The 19062-nt window shown below is 52.0% G+C and overlaps 1 protein-coding gene across 1 annotated transcript in view; it reads right to left on the bottom strand.

Annotated features, from left to right (window-relative positions):
• The window catches only part of DNAH10 (dynein axonemal heavy chain 10), a 129574-nt gene that overhangs the window by 16829 nt on the left and 93683 nt on the right, over positions 1 to 19062 (bottom strand). Inside the window, exons 53-60 of the mRNA XM_032431401.1 lie at positions 15358 to 15561; positions 14634 to 14714; positions 11494 to 11691; positions 10813 to 10974; positions 8930 to 9104; positions 2966 to 3147; positions 1762 to 1898; positions 600 to 817 (exon numbers count right to left, since the gene is read on the bottom strand). Of these exons, the coding sequence (XP_032287292.1) occupies positions 600 to 817; positions 1762 to 1898; positions 2966 to 3147; positions 8930 to 9104; positions 10813 to 10974; positions 11494 to 11691; positions 14634 to 14714; positions 15358 to 15561 (1357 nt within the window). The remainder of the gene's footprint in view (positions 1 to 599; positions 818 to 1761; positions 1899 to 2965; positions 3148 to 8929; positions 9105 to 10812; positions 10975 to 11493; positions 11692 to 14633; positions 14715 to 15357; positions 15562 to 19062) is intronic.

Raw genomic sequence — 19062 nt, 5'->3', positions numbered from 1 at the left:
GCGGCCCAAGTCTTCTAGGTTTTAGAAATACTGAAAATGGTTTGTTTCCCACGAGCAAACAGTATTTTCTAGTGTTTTCCATATCACTTTTATAGGCACCAGATTAGAAACTTCTCTCATACCCAGTGGACCAGCTATGGCCAAACGGCCTTGCCCCTAGGCATTGGACAGCCCTACGTGCTTAAAACTGAAGCTCAGGACTGAGCCAGATGGAAGAGACCCTAGAAGACATCTGTCCAGCAACAGAGGCGGACCCCTCCTCTAGACCCACCCAGGACGCACTCAGGGTTAAAGGTCACTAGGAAGTAAACATTTCCAGAACACACAGCACCTTGCCAGAGGCCCCTGGTGCCTCCCTGTCCCCACAGCTGCACTGCCTCCTTCACCCTTAATAATTAATAAACTGCAAGAATGTGTAAAATGGCCTTAGCCACCCTAAACACAATAATAGCGAAATCAGAACTTTCCCACGTGGTTTCCAGATAAAAACGCGGTGTGGCGGAAAGACAACATGGTAAGAAATTCGGTTGCTCACGTTCACTGACAGAACATGGAGTCTCACTCGGACCTCTCATCGGAGGCGTTCCTCAGCCACTGACCTGATGTTCTCAGACCCCAGGCCTGAGATGAGCTTGTCCGCAGCGATCAGCCGCCTCTCCATGATTTCGGCTTCTTCTTGCAGCATTTGCTTTTCCAGAATGGCCGCCTCGTATTTGGCCCCCAGGGCTTCCAGTTCCCTCTGGATCGCTGCCAACTCATTCTGGATCCTTTCTAGCTCGCGTTTAGTGAGGTAAAAGTTCCGCTCCAGCCTGGCCACCTAAGTGAAGACAAGGCACAGAACGGTGGGGAGAGGGACCGTAGTGGGGCAGGGATGAAAAGAATCTCTCACCCCGGGGCTTAAGTCCACACCACATTTCTAATGTTGTTCCTACTCTTTGGGGCTACCGTATGCCCTGCTGAGGTACGTGGCTCCTTCTTAGTCACCTCTTCTACCATTTGCTGCAAAAGCTCTCCTCCTTTTTTTTTTTGGAAAAAAAGCTCTCCTGCATCCAAGTTAGCCGATGGCTTCATTTCCATGTGTACTGAGGTCACAGCAAAATGATACTGTGGTTCTAAGTCAAAAACTCAAAAGAATGCATCGAAAACAATGTTGGTCTTCCACCTGGTCCTGAGTTTTCTGAGTAACAAAATTCTGAGTGATAAAGCAGTGTCAAAATAGGTCTCAAAATGATCAAATCAGCCTAATAACTCTCTTTGTATTGTGTGTTCTACAGGTTACTCTGACCCAGTGGTTCTCAGCTGGGGCCGATATTGGCCCCCCCCCCCCCAGGACAGATGGCAATGTCTGGAGACATTTTGGTTGTCAAATCTTGGGGTTAGGGACAATGGCATCCAGTGGGTGGAGGCCAGGGATGCTATTACACATCCTACAGAGAATGGTCCAGCCCCAAATGTCAGTAGCACCGAGGCAAAGAAGCCTGCTTGAGTTATAGAGGATGATTTTTACCCATTTATCCTACTCTTTCCACATAAAATTTGAAAATCTTCCAGACTTTGGTTCTGTCAGTTCATTCACACTGTCTAGATGAGAGTGATATAATTCAGGGTTATCATGTATTAGCAGTGGTAGAGGGGGAAATGTTTATGTGATGGAAAATCGGAACCTTGCTCACATTTGTCCATCAAAGCTGTGGACATACTCATTCCGACTCCAGATTGCTCCCTTGGCAGCTCTGTTTAGGTCTTACAGATGGACAATACCTTTTCTCTTTTGGGCTTGATTTCTCTAAAAACGTCACAGTAGCCCATCACAGCTTCAACAAACTTCAGCATCCCCAAGCCTGCTTTGCTCACAGCTTCCATTTCTTCAGTTGTGGTATTGAGAGTCTTTAAGAGGCCTAGGGGTGAAAGATGGAATGATTTTGATGATTGACAAGCTTCATCTTGGGAAAACAAAATGGGAAATAAATTGCCGATGGACAAGTGTCACTAAATGAGTTTTATGTAGGTGGATGCTTAAGATGTGAGTGAGGGACACAGGTTACTGCCACCCAGGACATCCTATGATCCAGGCACCTCTGTGTCCAGGGTGTCCGTGGGGACCCTCAACTGTGCACCAAAGTGGCTCAGAGCAGGTAGCTAGCTGGAATTCATAGGCCATGAGGGGTCACCATCACCTCTACCCGCACTCTCACCCCAGGAGGAATTTCACATGAATCGAAACCCATCCAGTCAATATTCAGGTAAAGAGAGGTCCTTAGGTTTTTGCAGTTGTTGTTATCCTTTGTGTTTCATTTAGTTTTTTCTGAGTGGCTGAGAAAGAGCATTTGATAATAACGTTTTGAACAAAACATGAAGGAAAACAGTGACACTATGAACTTGAATGGCCTTTGGCAAAGACTAAAACCTCATTCCCACTGGCTAAGCATCTAGGCAGGTCTGGCATCAGGCTCAAAGGGAATGCCAGCATTCTATAATTGAAGATGGGGAGGCTGGCTGTCGGTGGTGCCAGCCCCTCCTCACCTATCTCCCAGGGACCTATAGAAGACTTTATACTGGCAAAAGGTGCAAGGGGAGAAGTCACGGTTAGACCACCTCTTGCACCACCATGCCTGATGGACAAGATGGACAGAAGACCTAAGTCCAGGCTGGGTTCCATAAGAAGGTCCTATATCCTAAGGGGAAACACCAGAGTGATTGCTGTCGAACGTTCAGAGGGCATGGGCTTCTACTGCCCATCTAGCACCCAGCCTTTCCGTTTCACACAACAGTGCCTCCATCTTCCTATTCTTCCTCTGGGAATGATCATTTGGCCTATTCTATCCAAAGGGCCACAGTGACAACTGACCACAACAGGAAGGTCGGCCTGTGACAAGCCCCCTGTGTGCTCTCCATCCCTGCTCTCAAAGCCTGAGTTGCCAAACTGAGATCAACCTTGGCTATTCCTGCATCTGTCTGTACGCACCTCTGATATTTTTCACCTGGCTCGGGGTGATTGAATCAAAATCAATCTCCATCAGAGACCTCAGGAAATTTGGGTCAGACATCATGCCCTTGGCAGTTTTCCAGTTGAGTTCTTTGTACCCTTTCATGATGAGGATGCACTCACACACCGTCTGCACCTGTTTGGGGGGCTTAGCGAATGACCTGGTGAGAAACAGAAACACGTGTGAATCAGACCCAGGATGTGGCCAGGATCTAGCCTAAATGAGAGTTTAGAGAAAGTTCCAGAAAAAAATGGCTCAACCCAGAGTCATTTTTTTTTTTTAAGATTTTATTTATTTATTTGACAGAGAGATAGAGAGAGAGCACAAGTAGGCAGAGAGGCAGGCAGAGGGAGAGGGAGAAGCAGACTCTCCACCGAGCAGGGAGCCCGATGCGGGACTCGATCCCAGGACCCTGGGATCATGACCCAAGCCGAAGGCAGCTGCTGAACCGACTGAGCCACCCAGGTGCCCCAACCCAGAGTCATTTCTTAGAGGTGACACTGCATGGAGGCAAAGGAAGCCATATCCCAACATGGAGTTGGGCTCCTCCAGTGGGCTTCTCCCAGGGCTAGGACTGGTCTCAGCCATCAGGGGCCAGATCGGGCTCCTGGAACGCAACTGACATCAGAATCGTGGGGGCAGGTATCATTAAAATGCAAACCCAGGCCACCCCAAGCATCTGAGTCAGTAGGTCAGGGTGGAGCCTGAGAATCTGTGTTTCTAATTACACCTTGGGGTGGTTCCTCAGACTCCGCCGCGCTGCCGCTCGCATACTGCCATCCTCCTCCTCCTCTTCATCATCGTCCTATTTTCCGTTTACTGGATGAAGAGATGGGGCTCAGAGTGTTTGGATGGCCTGCCTGTGTTCACACAGCCTGTGGGGTCCGGGGTCCCCACACCCTGGGCTCCTTCAAGGCTATGTCACCCCTTAACCGTTTCCTTTGTCTTCGAGGAGACCACACCGTCACTCTGCTGCTCCCAACACTCGGATGTCCGGTGCCCTCACCCTCCAGGGCACTGAGACCCCAGGGGATGGGAGTCAGCACAACAGCACTGGGACACGCACGAGAAGGAACGGGTGGCACGTTAACTATACCCGGGGGACAGGGGGTGCTTGGCCGCCTGTTGCTGCACAAAGTCTCTAAAAGCCACGTGAGGCCTGCAGACACCAGACCCACGAAGAGAGCCAGAAGCGGCAGGAACACGATGAAGAAGAGGTGAAGGGAAGGAAGGAAAAGAGAGAAGAGGGAGAGATGACAGCGGCCCCTGAGGGGCATAGGGCAGCCTAGCGGGGAGTGAGGTGGGAGCCCAGCCATTCCAGCAGGAGGCCAGAGCAACCCAGAGGCGAGCAGGAGGGCGGGGGGCGGGGGGGTGGGAGGGGCGAGAGAGCGAGAACAACCCGACCAGCACGGCAGTATGGAGACTGTCTCTACTGGGCAAACGCCCCAGCCATCCTGGCCCCAGGACCCCCACCCACTCGCCTGCGGACAAGAGAGGAGAGAAGGAGCCACGCGGCATAAGGACAAGCCAGGGCAATGACTCCAGCACAAAGACCAATGATTAAAGCAATGGTCCTGAGTCACCGGGGAAAGGTTCAATTACACCGGCATTGGGCGTTTACGAAAGCCAACCATGCTGTCAACTGTTTTTTTTTAAAAGGTTTCCTTCAGGCCCAGGCCACTGACCGTTGAATAATCAGAGGAGGAAAGAATTAGTGACATGTTTTCAGATATAAGGCAGAAAGAACCGCAGCCTCAGTGAAGGGTCCTGAGCCCACGGGCAAGTTATAAACTATCCAGGGTTCTCAAATTTCCCACGAGTAAAACGGGGAGGCAGAACCAGACCTTCCCGCTCCAAAACCCTGTGAGTCTGAAAGAGAAGTTCTCTGCTATTAGCTTACAAACTAGGACCTGGAACCACGTTCGTTATACAGAACATATCGCTGTCGTAACGCAGGACAACTGAGGTGTTAGGAAATCCTGAGGTTGTCAGTCCGGGAAAAAGAAACATTTTTGTTTCATTCCCTTTCTCCTATCACAAAAGAAACTCAGGTGAGAGAGAGAGAGATGGTGATGATGATGATACGCTGCCCTCCCTGGAGGGGAAGAATCATCACAGGCCCCGCTCCCTACCTTCCTCACTCTAATAACCCAGACACTCCGACTGTCTCTGCTTTTCCCTTGGCCCAAGCTCCTTCCAGCCTCAGGGAGGGTCTCCCTCTAGCCTCTATCCTACAGCTGGTGGATCCCTACTCTCTGGTCACATCTCAGTTTAAATGTCACTTCCAGGGGGTGGAGGATGCGTCTGGGTGGTGCAGTCAGTTAAGCATCCAATTCTTGGTTTTGGCTCAGGTCGTGATCTCAGGGTGGTGGGAGAGAGCCTCACGCTGGTCTCCACACTCAGTGTGGAGTCAGCTTGGGTTTCTCTCTCCCTCTGCCTCTGCCCCTCCCCCACCTCTCAAATAAACCTTTAAAAAAGTAAATGTCACTTCCAGGGGAATACCTTCCCCGACTACCTACCCCCAGACTAGGTGAGGTTCCCCCATTATCCACAGTCATGGCAGCAAAGACCTTCCCATCCGAACTTCTTGGGTGATGTTACTGTACATGTGGGATTCCGTGCCTTCCTGAGAGTGTCAGCTGAATGCAGTGAAGGCCTTGCCTGCCTGGCTCATTGCTGCTCAGCCCCAGGGCCAGACAGGATGCGTGGGTGCTGGGCACCCGGAGACTACCCAGTGAATGGAAGGAAGAAAAGTCAAATCGCAAGCCAGTAACAAAGAGAGCCTTTTATACTATAGAGGATCATCCACTTCTCATCTTTATGACTCCTAATCTTCCCGCCTTAATATCTGATGATTTCTACAAAGAGGACTGAGCATTACAGAAACAAAGTGCTATTTAAAGAATCAAAGGATTATGAAATCGTCAAGATATCAGTGCCAGCTCACCACACTTAACATCCAAACAACCTAAAAGAAGCCAGATTATAGTCATCTGGAAAAAATAAAATTGGATCCAAACTCACACTGAACCCCAGGAAAACCCAAAAGATCAAATATTTAACTGTACAGAATTAAACTGTAAAAGTACGGGAAGAAATCATGGGGAAATTGTTTTACAATCTTGCAGTTTTAAGGCCATTTAAATATGACATGATATCCAAAAGCCACAAAATAAAATATTGCTGAAGTCTGCCATATAAAAACAAAAATCTTATACACAGCAAACACAAACCTCACAAGCAAACTCAAATGGCCAATGAACCACTGGGGAAAATATCTGCAATTCACATGGTTAAAAAACTGATCTCCCCATCACATAAAAATCCACTGGAAATGCGTAAGGAAAAAAAAAAACCAACAATAACAATATAACAGATAAATGGGCAAAGCATATGACCAGTTCACAGAAAAGGAAATACACACGACCCTTACACACATTTTTCACATATGAAAAAAAGGCCAACCTCACTTGCAATAAGGGAAATGCACATTAAGACTACATAAATACCATTTTTCATCTACAAAACGAGCAAAAATTCAAATGTGTAATAATGCTCTCTATTGGCAAGGCTATGAAAAAGCAGGCACTCACGTGGATTGTCAGTGGCGTGTAAATTTGTTCCTCCCCCAGGGACAGCATTAAACAGCAGCTAGAGACATTATAAATGCACACACCCTTGGACTCGGCAATTCCACTTCTGGAAATGTATCCTCTTCCAGGGGACTTGCCCAGCTGCACAATGAAGTATGGTCCGGGTTGTTCTTCGTCACGCGGTGTGTAAAGGCAAAAGACTGGCAACAAGCTCAAGATTCATAAGTTGGGGCTGGTTAAGTAGACGATGGCACAGCCTTACAGGGCAATGGGGAAGTTCATCATACAGCAACATGCAACAAATCTCCAAAACGCATTGTTCACCGGAGCAGCCAAGATATAGGAAAATGTGTACAGTATAAGACCATTTACACACCAAAAAAAAGGAGGAAAAAAGAACACTCAGGTATCCCTTGTTCTACTACAAACCTTCAGGATCTACAGTCAGGAACTGAAGAGGCGCGTGTATATGTGGTTGCCTTGAACATAAAAACTCCGGGGGGATATGTGAGAACTAAACGGCAGTGGGTATCTGTTGTGTGGGGGAAGGGGAACTGAGCTGACGGGGCAGGTGGGAGGGGCTTTCACATGTCATTTTTATGTCGGAGCCATGATCCTAGCTCATGCTCACTTGGCACCGACTTCATGATCAACCCAGTCCTGAGAGCTCTTCACATAATAGTTCAGTCCATCCTCCCAACAGCCCTGATGCCATGGGGACAGTTATCATCATCCACATGTCACAAATGAAGAAACTGCAGCACAGAGAGGTTAGGGGACTTGCCAAAGGTCACACAGCCCATAAGAGGCAGAGCCATGGATGAACATATAATCTACTCCAATAATCACATTTTTAAAATTATTTCTTTTAGGTCATAGGCCATTTCCACTTTCTCAGGAATGAGCTGAGCCCCCGTCTCACACCTGTCTCAAGCATGACGCAGGCAACCCTCGCTCACTGTGGGGGACACATAGCGAGCTCTCCGTTTAGTTCTGCAGAAGCCCCATCTCGCCCCTCCCCCCTTGGGTTGATGGGGGGACTCACACCCCCTTCTCTCCAAATAAATCCCCTTCAAAACTCCTCCCCAGCTCTCTGCTCTTACAGTATTTTTATGCTGCTGAACTGGGAATGGTGCCCAAAATTTGTGTAACTGGTGACTGGCTATCTCGCTTTAAACCGTGTTTGCCGATGGTCTGTCCTACGGCGCAGCTCGCTATGCATGTCTGCTTTGTGCCGGCACCTCGGTCTGAATGTCTGACACGTACGGTTGTGACTTGAAAACGTCCATCCTTACACCTTCATTCAACCACGCTTTGCAAAACTGAAAGAACGACTTCTTGCCAACAGCGTGGCATCTGCAGATGACCTCCCAAGAATTGCTTGGGTCCCCTGCCCTGGAACAAGCTGGACATTCAGTTCAAATCCCCATGTTTCACTAATGAGCAAACAACAAGGGCGCAGCCGTAACAAAGGAAGGCTGCTCAGCCCTTAGGAAGAGCGAGAAGCACAGAGAACAAGCCTCGTTCTGCCGGGAGCCCAAGATGGAAAGTCATCCACTGACCTGGAAACAGGAGTCTCTCTCTCACGAGACCGGACTGTGGGGCCAGAAGGACCAAACCCCTTCTGACAATGAGGATGTGACAGGGAGAGCTGAGGGGCTGAGGGTCACAGGGGGGAGGAGTGGGGGGAGCTAGGCAGACGGCAGCGCTCCTTCCTGGCTTCTGTCTTGGTGCTAAATTTACCAGTGAGATCCATTAACAGCGCCCCAGGGTCAGACCACACAACACGGGGAGAAAGCTCCCCCGCCGGCTCCACACCAGGCCCTTTTCCTGGAAGTCCTCTGGTTGTGGGAGATGCAGTCATTTTATAGATTGTTTGCCAAATGCCTGGGAGCCACAGCAAGGAGCCACTCTCCCCGCCCCCAGAGCACCCCCTCTCCACTCGCAGCTCGTGGCACATCTGTCACACTATTTTCAGCAGGGTGCTGGCCCCCTGCTTCGGGTGCCCTACTGCGGTTTAGGGCAGACACTGATGTGGGGTTTCCTGTGGGGAACACTGGCTTACTAAGCTGTGGAACTCAGTCCCCTCTGTGAGACAGCCTGGGCCCAAAGTCAACAGGCCCTGCTACCTCCTGGCTGGGGGGGACCTGGGGCGAGCCACCTCACCGCCCTGGGCCCCACCTTCCTCATCGCAAATGAGGATCATAACAGGAATGAGAAAACCCGCCTTGGACAGCGCTCAGCCCAGTGGCCGGCACATGACGTAGCTCCGCGTCTAACTGCCAGGATGTAATTGTTCTGAGGAGTGCCGTGGGCGGCCATGCACACGCGGAGACTGCCATCGGTTACCTGATCTCGGTCACGTCCGATTTGTCCAGCTTCTGCAGCTCCAGCTTGGCGGCCTCTAGGATGGGCATGACCTCAGCGAGGGCCATCTCGGCCTCAGCCTTCTCCACTGCGATGATCTTGTTTTGTTCTTCTATCTCCATGGCTTTTTCTTCTGCGAGCTTCTTCTTTTCCTCGGCTGTGGGGGGAGGGGCAGGTCAGTGAAGCTTCTGGGCGTGGAGAGGAGAGACCACGACCACTGACACAAAGCAGCAGAGAGCCCTCCAAGGTGGGTGCTGGGCTGTCAGGGGGATCTAACGAGCTCGGGCCAATAGGGCGGCCTTGGGTGTTCCTGCTAGAACAGAAGTCCTCACCGGGCACGGGGTCTCCAACCCCAGGACTGCTACTCTCACTCTGACTGGCCCACCCAAGTCCCACCACTCCATCCACTGGACAGCCCCCAACCCCGCTTGGCCAGTGTGAGCTGAGGACACCAGGGCTGCCCTTCCTGTCTTTCTGGCTCACTGAGAGCTCTCTGCTTCTCATCACCATCTCCTAGGTTTGTTCAGGCCCTGCTGGAAAGCCACCCCTCCTAAGGTGGCCTGCCCCTTCTGTCACCCTGGACCTCATTGCTCTATTTGCTTCATGACACTGATGGAAATCTAGCATTTCACCTAATTATTGGCTCATTGATTGGTTCCAGTCACTAGAATGTAGGCATCTCCCCACGGGCTGTAACCCCAGTGCTTAGCACAGAGCTCAGCTCACAGTAGGTGTACTGGCTTGACTAGTGTTCCCCACAATCCGCATCTACCCACAACCTCAGAATGTGACCTTATTTGGAAAGAGGGTCTTTGGACATCTAATGAGTTCGTGAGGTCATACTGGGTTAGGGCGGGTCCTAAATCCAATGGCTTACGTCCTTATAAGAAGGCCACGTGAGGACACAGAGACATAGAGGGAAGAAGGTAATGCACCATTGGCACCAGACACTGAGAGGAACCTAAAAGCCAAGGACTGCCAGCAAATGCCAGAGGCTGGAAGAGGCAAGGAGGGATCCTCCCCTAGAGCCTTTGGAGGGAGCACGACCCTGCTGACACCTTGACTTCAGACTCTGGTCTCCAGAATGGTGAGAGAGTAAACTTCTGTTGCTTGAAGCCCCCCAGCTGTGGTCATTTGTTTGGGCAGCTCCAGGAAACAAATATACTGTCCCTTGTCCGCGGGCACCCAGGTGGGACAGGAGCCCAAGGACTGGAGCATCACAGCCATGCTCGTAACCAGTTTGGTGCATCACCATCCTGCGTGCCCGGGGGCCCTGCTAAAGTTCCTGCGGCTCTGCTTCAGCAAATGGCCCCAGGGAACCCAGACAGCGGGCACTTGCTAAACGGATGCTGGATGCCCTCGGATTTTCCAACGCAGCGTCCTCTAGGGAGTCCTGTCCAAGTCAACGAGCAAGTGTTGACGGAGCATCTGTACGGTGAAAGCATGTACGGGCCCTGACGCTCTGAAGGATCCTGGCCCGGGGAGGGATTCTGGCTGGAGCAGCAGGAAGACAAGCACATGGGAAGAAGGAAGCGAGGTCACAACCGTGAAACCGTCAGAACTGAGAAGCAGAGCGGAGACCGTCAGCACTGTCGGGGTGCCGAGAAGAGGGGTCCGCGGGGCAAGTATCACAGAGGAGGTGGACCTGGAGCGGAGCCGCGTCGGAGGAGGGCTGGAGTGACTGCAGGTGAGCTCAGCACAGCGGGGAACCCACCGGAGGGGCCCAAGAAGCCCCACACGCAGGAATGCTCGTCACGCTCAGGAAAAAAACGGCAGGCTGACAAGCGGCTTCTCGGGGATGTCCCCCAGGGGAGCCCTGTCCTGTCCGGGGGAGCCCCTGCCCCCCGAGCCGGCCCCATGCTCACCTGTGGCCGTGTTGGTGGCGATCTCCTCCAGCAGGGCCTCGCAGGCAGCCGACTTCTCCGCCAGCACGACCCTCTGCACAGCGAGCTTCCGGTTCAGCTCGTCCAGCTGGACGGCGGCCTCCTTCAGCTTGTCCAGCCCCCCCTCCAGACGCCTGCACTGAGCTACAGAAAGAGAGAAGCTGTGTTCGTCACGAGGGTGGGCACTGTTCCCCACACGCCTGGGGCAGGCATTCCAGGGGTCTCACTGTGATCCGTCCCACGGGGGCTCAACCGAAAAAGTCATCTTCGTGAGACGTCAGGCACCATTCAGCACCTCTACCACCATGCTGGGACCGCATCGGCCAAAATAAATGTATTTCTGAAAACAGCGTTTCACTTGGCCAACAGCCAGGGCATTTTTTCAAAAGCATTTCCCGACAGAGCACGTTGTGGCCATCAGACCCTATCTCTAGGCAGTGAAAATGCAGAGCTCCAAAGGGCATGACCCAACACTGACAAATAAAAATACGAGCATGCCAGGCCTCTCCCATCCAGAAGAATCGCTCTAAGAAGTAAAATCCAGAACGTGCTGTACTTGGTCTCAATCCTGAGTACACCTGCGCTTGCTAATAAAGCACCTGCTTAACGACAAGGTCAGCACTTGGATCCTCTCTCGTTCCCTACCCCGTCCCCCCGTCTTACCTATGTTATACTGAGTTTTCTCATCCAGCAGTTTTGAATACGTGTTAATAAAGTCCAGGTAGTTTTTGGGGGTTACATAGTTGCTACGCCTCAATTTCTGTAGAAATTGTTTGCTGAATTCACCCACGGAATTATGGACCAAAACAACGTGCTCCACCACACTATCTGTGTTTTCCACCGGGATCATCGGATTGGTCCCTGAAGAGAAAAGAATGGGAAAAATGCCTCTGAGATGATGGGAAAGAGCAGCTTCCCAAAGAGTTAAACACGGGATTCCTGTATGACCCAGCAATTCCGCTCCGAGGCATGGACCCAAAAAGACCTGAAAACGTCAGGCAGACTCTTGCAGGCCAATGCTCATAGCTGCGCTGCTCCCGACAGCCAAAAGCAGAAGGGACCCAGTGTCCGTCAATAGATGCCCGGATAAACAGAATGCGGTCCATCCACACGATGGAAGAAAGGAAACTCTGCCCCGTGACACAACACGGATGAAGCTCAAGAACATGCTGAGTACAAGAAGCCAGGCATGAAAGGACAAATGTTACATGATTTGACTTCGTATGAAGTCTCTAGAATAGGCAAATTCAAAGACAGAAAGTAGATGAGAGGTTACGGGGTGGGGGGTTGGGGCGGGGGGTACGGGAAGTTCGTGTTTCATGGGGACAGTTTCGGTTTTACCAGATGGAAGGAGGTCTGGAGCTGGATGGTGGCGGCGGCTCCACAAGAATGTGAATGTGCTTAATGCCATGAGCTCGACTCCTAAAAATGGCTAAAATGGCAAATTTTATGTTATAGATGTTTTAGCACAAGAAAAAGGTGCTAGAAAAATGTTTAACAGAGAAAGGAAAAAAGCAGCTATCACTTGGTTGGTGGCTCTTCTGGGCCACGGGACCGATCCATGCTCTGGCAAGTCCTCTTTCCCTGCGGGTAGAAGGTCTGTCTCCGGGGCTGGCTGTGCCAGTGTCCGTGGAGGGGGCTCGGGGTTTCAGGAGGGAAACGCACCCAGCGTCCCTGCTGGATCCCCTGTGCCCAGCACACAGTGGGCACAAAGTGGGCCTTCCTCTACATCTGTTGAAACAATCAATCATCGCTTCCAGTGCTCAGATCACATCTGTTGGACCACCTAACAGATGGCACAACACACTCACTCAACACGGAATGTGCCTTCAACTAAAATGAAGGAAGAGAAGATTGACCAAAAGTAACCATTCAGCCGGATGCTGCGGGTTTGATCTTAAATTATACAAGGGGCCAGCACTCCACAGCCCACAGTGCAAATATCCATACTTTGGGGCACAGTTAGCCCAAAGCCAGGGAATCTGTTCCAAGAAAAAAAAAAAAAAAAATTCTAGGGGTGCCTGGGTGGCTCAGTCGTTAAGCGTCTGCCTTCGGCTCAGGTCATGATCTCAGGGTCCTGGGATCGAGCCCCACATCGGGCTCCCTGCTCTGCAGGAAGCCTGCTTCTCCCTCCCCCCTCCCCCTGCTTGTGTTCCCTCTCTCTCTGTGTCTCTCTCTGTCAAATAAATAAATAAAATCTTTAAAAATAAAAAAATAAAAAAATAAAAATTCTAAGCGAATTCGGCGTGGTGTTGTTTATGACGCGGAGCCACTGAATACTGAAAGCAAACCCCAGTGCTGCTAACACACGGGAATGGCTCGCGTGCCTACGGAAGCTGAGGCACAGTTGTATCGGGTGACCACGCAGGACACATGCGTCCCGCCGCCTGGTTTTGTAGACAGTTTGATGGGAATACAGCCACGCAGGCTCACGTATGTACTATCCGCGGCTGCCTTCGTGATTCAGTGGCAGACATGAGTAGTTGCAACCGAGCCTGCATGACCCACGAGGCCGAAAATATTTACCATCTGGTCCTTTACAGAAAAAGTCTGCTGATGCCCGAGCTATGTCGTCAGTACAGAGCCATCTTCTCAGCCCCTGCATGTTGATTCAAATTATGAGTGCTCCCTGTGTAAAGGGACAAATGGTTTATTTACTGAACACATATGTAGAAGGTAGAAACTATTGACAAGGCCACCCAGTGTCATTTGCCATGAATCTGCTCAAGTTAGGTCCAGATAAAGAAAGCTTTTCCCTAAAGATAAAGGAAGCTTTTCCCTAAAGATGAAGAACTTCCTTTCTTATTTCGAAGATTAAAATTAATAACCAAAGACTTAAGTGTTTGAAACTTCTGAGCAAATTCAGCGCTGACTGATAATCAATCGGCCTACTAAAAGGTCCTTTGGGCATCCTTTGAGTCAGGGATCAGGCACACTTTTACTGTAAAGAGCTAAACAGTAAATATTCGGCCCTCGTGGGCCTTATGGTCTCTGCTATAATTCCTCAACCCTGCAGTCTGAAGTTTAAAAGCAGCCATAGACATCATGTTCGTTGACAAATGAGTCAGTGCCCCAATCACACTTTGTTTACCAAAACAAGCCGTGGGCCACATTTGGCCCAAAGGCCATGATGTGTCAGTCCCTGCTTCAGATGATAACTGATCAATTTTATCTTAAATTGTCCTTGTAAGTCCCCTGAAATCCCTTTATTTTTTAAAGATTTATTTATTTAGGGGCGCCTGGGTGGCTCAGATGGTTAAGCAGCTGCCTTCGGCTCAGGTCATGATCCCAGAGTCCTGGGATCGAGCCCCGCATCAGGCTCCGAGCCCGCTTCTCCCTCTGCCTCTGCCCATCTCCCTGCTCATGCTCGCTCTCTATCTCTGTGTCTCAAATGAATAAATAAAATCTTTAAAAAAAAAAAAAAAAGATTTATTGAGAGAGAGAGAGAGAGCACACACAAGCAGGGAGATGGGGAAAGGGAGAGAGGGAATCTCAAGCAGACTCCCTGCTGAGCATGGAGCCCAATGCAGGGCTCAGAGCCCAGGACCCTGAGATCATGACCTGAGCCAAAATTAAGAGTCGGACGCTGAACTGACTGAGCCACCTAGGCGCCCCTAGCCCCCTGAAATCTTTAGATTAAAACACAGTATAAGCCAAAAACACACTGACAAACTTCACAACCATTCACGGCCACGGGGGTGAATGGTGAAGGGATCTACTGGACCAAAATTCCAAGTCAGAAAAGCAATAACAAGTTATTTTGTTATACCATCAACGCGGCCCCCCCGTTAGCGGTCACGTACCTAAGAATGACTTAGCGACCGCGTGCAGGGCTTGAGAAGGCCAGGGCATGAACCAGTCGATACCGGTGTTATTTACAAGACCTTGAGAAGAAGGAGAGACGAAAGAGATGCTCAGTCTGCAACCTTGAGATGCTCAAGGACGGTGACATGCTCTCCAGCACCCAGCACATTGGTGAAAGAGCTGGGCGTGTCCAAGACTAATTCACCCAAAGCAGTTTCTCAGCCTCAGCGTGACTGACATTGGGCCAGATGGTCCTCTGCGGCAGGCCCGTCTGAGCAGCGTGGAACGTCCAGCAGCACCCTGGCCTCTATCAACTGGACGCCGGTAGCACGCTCCCCGACACACCCAATGCGACAAGTGAAAACGTCTCCAGGCATTGACAAATGTCCCTGAGAGGGGCCCAGTAAAATCACCCCCACTTCAGAACCTCTGCTCCAGAGGTCTAGGACTGCACCTTCTGCGAGGCTGGCAGGACGGTCCAAACAGAGGAGAGCAGAGAGCTCACTCAGGCCGGCCGCACACCGGGGCCTGGGAGCACTTCCTGGGGTGGGAAGACAGCGCCCAGCCCGAGAGCCTGCTGGCCATTGTGAGGCGCAGAGCGGGGCCCACATTCCAGCCCAGGGCCCATGCCACGTTGTGCTTTGCCGGGAACGCCCTGCCGGGGGGGGCGGGGGGGGCGGGGGGGGGGGCGGGAATGGCTGTGCATGCTCAGCTCAGGGGCACCTGGGAAATTCCTGCACCGGGTCCTCAGGGTGTCCCCGACCGGCGACATGCCCAAGACGATGTGCAGGTTGTTTGCGCTCTTGTTCACGAAGTACTGCCACACGGACTCCTTGGCCAGGCCCGTCCCTTGCTTCAGGGCTTCTGGTCCGATCTGACTGAGGATCGTCTCCTTCTCCTCTTCTGGGAAAAGCGCCGGCACGATACCTGGAAAACAGAGACACGTTGGGTTTTTCAGCCTCGGGGTCATCATCTCTCTAGGCACCAAAATGACAGAAGCACAGCGTCCCTGGAGGAGCGGAGGCTGCCAAGGCCAAGGAGCAGGGTTGGGCCCCGACTCTGAGCCCCGAGGCTCACACGCCGTGGGTCAATCCCTTTGAGCCTCAATCTCCTCATTGGCGAAATGGGAGGAATAAATGCTTCCCGCTTACCTGGGAGGGTGATCGTGAGCGTGAGAGCAGGGGTACCCAACCAGGGACAAGTGTGCCCCCTAAGAGACATTGGCAACGTCCGGAGACATGTTTCGTTGCCCCAGCTTATGGGTGTGTTGGGGCTAATGGCAGGGAGCGGGTAGAGGCCGAGGGCGCTGCCCACCAGCCTGTGACGCCCAGGAGAGCCGCCGATGTCATCAGTGAGAAACTGCTGCCGGGGGTAAGGGCTTCAGAAAATAAGCAGCCAAGACCGTGTGGGGGGCTGTTAAGTGAGGCCCCCCGGAACACTCTCAGCCTTCACAGAAAATACACCCCAGCCCTGCAAGGGGCTGGTTTACAGATACGGAAAACGGGGCTGACACGTCCCCGCCTGTTCACGAGCCTGAAACCCACATGTGCAAAGTCCGATGCCAACCCAAGGAAGCGTGTGCTAAATGCCCTGTGCGTAGCCCGGACTGCAGACGCCCCGGGCGCTCAGGAGCCTTGAAGCTGCCGCCGTGGAGGAGGCTTCTCGGGGGAGGGGGACCCTGCGCCGCACAGGAGCTAAAATCGGGGAACTTGCACTAGACTGGAGGAGAATCACTTCTCCATTCTACGCCTGCCTGTGGTTTGGGTGGTCTGCCCCGTCAGAACCCCTGCGCCGACTGCCGAAGGGATGGGCTCAGAGGTGGGCATGTGATCCGAGCTGGCCGATCAGAGCCCTGCTGGGGACTCCGGCCGCAACATCTGGGAAAGAGAGTCTCGTTCACCCAGGCTGAGCAAAGAGCATGCAAGCCTGGAGCTTCTAGTACCCATTTGTGGGTTTTTTGTTGTTGTTGTTTTGTTTTTTAGTTACTTTGGGAAAATTCAAAAATGCAAAGACAAGAGAACAATGGTAATGCCAAGACAGGGCGGGGGAGAGACGAATTAGTAACTGATCTCTTTCGAGCCCCTGAAGCCAACCATGCCCCGGGACTTTTTCAGTTTTGTGAATCAATACTGACTGCCCCATTTCTCTTTAATTTCATGTAAGCCAATCGGAGTTGAGTTTCCATGATGTGCAACCACGGAGGCCGCTAAAGAGAGCGGCAGAGAGAGAGTGTGGCAGGCAGGACGAACAGCGTGGGCAAGAAGCAGAGGCAGGACGGCACAGAAGGAGGGCTGAGGAACTCGGGCTGCAGAAATAGAAGTCAGTCTGTGGAGACCCAGAGCACCGAAAGCGTCCGAGAAAGGGAGCTGGTGACGTGCTCGGACGGCAGGGTTTGAGGAAGCAGGTAGATCAACGTAGAGATGTGTGTGAAGAGTCAAGGTCAGACATGATGAGGGTCTGGCTCTGATGGATGGTAAAGGGGACGCGAGGGAAGGGACAGGTTTCAGAGACAAACGAGAAAGCGTGATGTGGGAGAGGCCAGGAATCAACACAGCGGTTCAGGCCTAATGAGAATTCTGGAATAATGAAGTAAATGGGAAGGTGCTGAGGGAGCCCCCTGACGACAAGAAAGCAGCCAGATTCTCGCTAGGTGGGATGTTGTCTTAACTATATCTACGCCATTTCAAATTAGTACCACACATTCTTATTTAACATCTGATAGGTTCCCGTACAGAACGAAGCTGACACAGCAGGCCTGGGGCCGCACTCCTTACAAAGGCCTGTTGGCCCCTGGCCGGCGTCCGGGAACTTGGACTTGGGGAGGGTTCCCACCACCGTTCATCCATCCAAGTGGCTCACCTACAAACAGTGTGGTCTATGCTGACCACCTGCTTCCCCTTTGGAAATCTGGAATCTTGGTCGGTGCCAGGCAGCAGGTGCCTACGTGACCAGCCCCCAGTGAACCCCCTGGGTGCTGAATCCCTAATGGGCTTCCCTGGGAGACGACACTTCACGTGGGGTGTCACAATCAGAGGGAGAGGACTTAAACGTGTCCTGTGTGACTGCCCTGCAAGAGGGTTCTGGAAGCCTGTGCCTGGCTCCCCAGACATCCCCCCCGTGTACTTCTTCCCCTGTGCTGATGATGCTTCACGTCCTTCTGCTGTAATTAGATCATAGCCGTGTATTCTGCAAGAGATAGAGGAACTCGCTCCAGGTTCTCCTCCTACCACCTCAGCCTCTGGCTCACTCCCCCTCTTCTCCCTGAACCCAGTCCTGGGCTCACCTGATTTCTCGAACTCTCCCCCCAGATGGTTCCATCCATCCCCAAGGCTTGGGGAACCACACGCCAGTGATGCTAAAATTGACATCTCCACCCTGGGCCCCTATTCTGAGAGCCAGACCCCTATAATCCAACCACCCATCTGCTAGGGGTTTGTGTTGCCCCCAAAAAGAGATGTTGAAGTCCCCAGGACCTCAAAATGTGACCTCACTTGGAAACAGGGTCTTTTTGGAAGTCATCAAGTTAAAATGAGGTCATTGAGGTAGGTCTTAAACCAATACAACTGGTGTCCTTATTATAAAAAGGGGAAATGTGGATGTGGAGACAGACATGCACACGCAGGGAGAGCTGGAAGGCAGAACCCGGGCGAGGCATCACAAGCCAAGGAATCACAGAGACCAGCAGAAGCTGGAGAGAGGCCTGGGACAGTCTCCCCCAGAGTCCCAGAAGGAACCACCCCTGCCGACACCGTGGTGTGGGACCTCCAGACTGTGAGACAACAAATGTTAGTGGTTTTAGATTTTTTTTAAGTGATCTCTACCCCCAACATGGGACTCGAACTCACAACCCTGTGATCAAGAGTTGCACGTTCCACCGACCGAGCCCACCAGGCGCCCTAAATATTTGTGGTTTTCAACCACCCATTCCGTGGTCATTTGTTACAGCAGCCCTAGCGTGCTAGCTAATACACTCTGTGATGTTCTGTTTAGATTTCTTGTAAGTGTAACACACTCCACACACCCTGAGCGGCACAAGCCCCCAGCTGGTCTTCCCCCTCCTAGCAATGGGACCACTCATCACTCGCTCCGGCCAGAAACTGGGAACCTCCTGGGTGCGCTCTCCCTTACTTGCCCTCATCCAATCCGTACAAGTCCTGTTGGCTCCACCTCCAAACTAGCTCGTGAATCCACCCACTTCTCTCCATTCCCACCGCCCCCAGCCCCCGCCCGGCGCCGTCCAGACCCAGGTCACTGGCCACCCTCTCCCATTCTCACCTCCCTCTTGCCTAGACCCCACGGGGCAGGGACCCGTGAAAACATAAGCCTAGGCCACATCACTGCCCCGAGAGTGACCTCCAACCTGCTCTACGTGACCCACCAGGTGTGCGCCGAGCGGCCCCTCCACCTGCCCTTGTAGCCAGCCAGCAC

Source organism: Phoca vitulina, unplaced genomic scaffold (assembly GCF_004348235.1).
Source record: "Phoca vitulina isolate PV1807 unplaced genomic scaffold, GSC_HSeal_1.0 scaffold46, whole genome shotgun sequence".
NCBI classification, from domain to species: Eukaryota; Metazoa; Chordata; class Mammalia; order Carnivora; family Phocidae; genus Phoca; species Phoca vitulina.
Note: the sequence above shows the minus strand (reverse complement) of the source record. Positions and strands in the feature narration are given on the sequence as shown.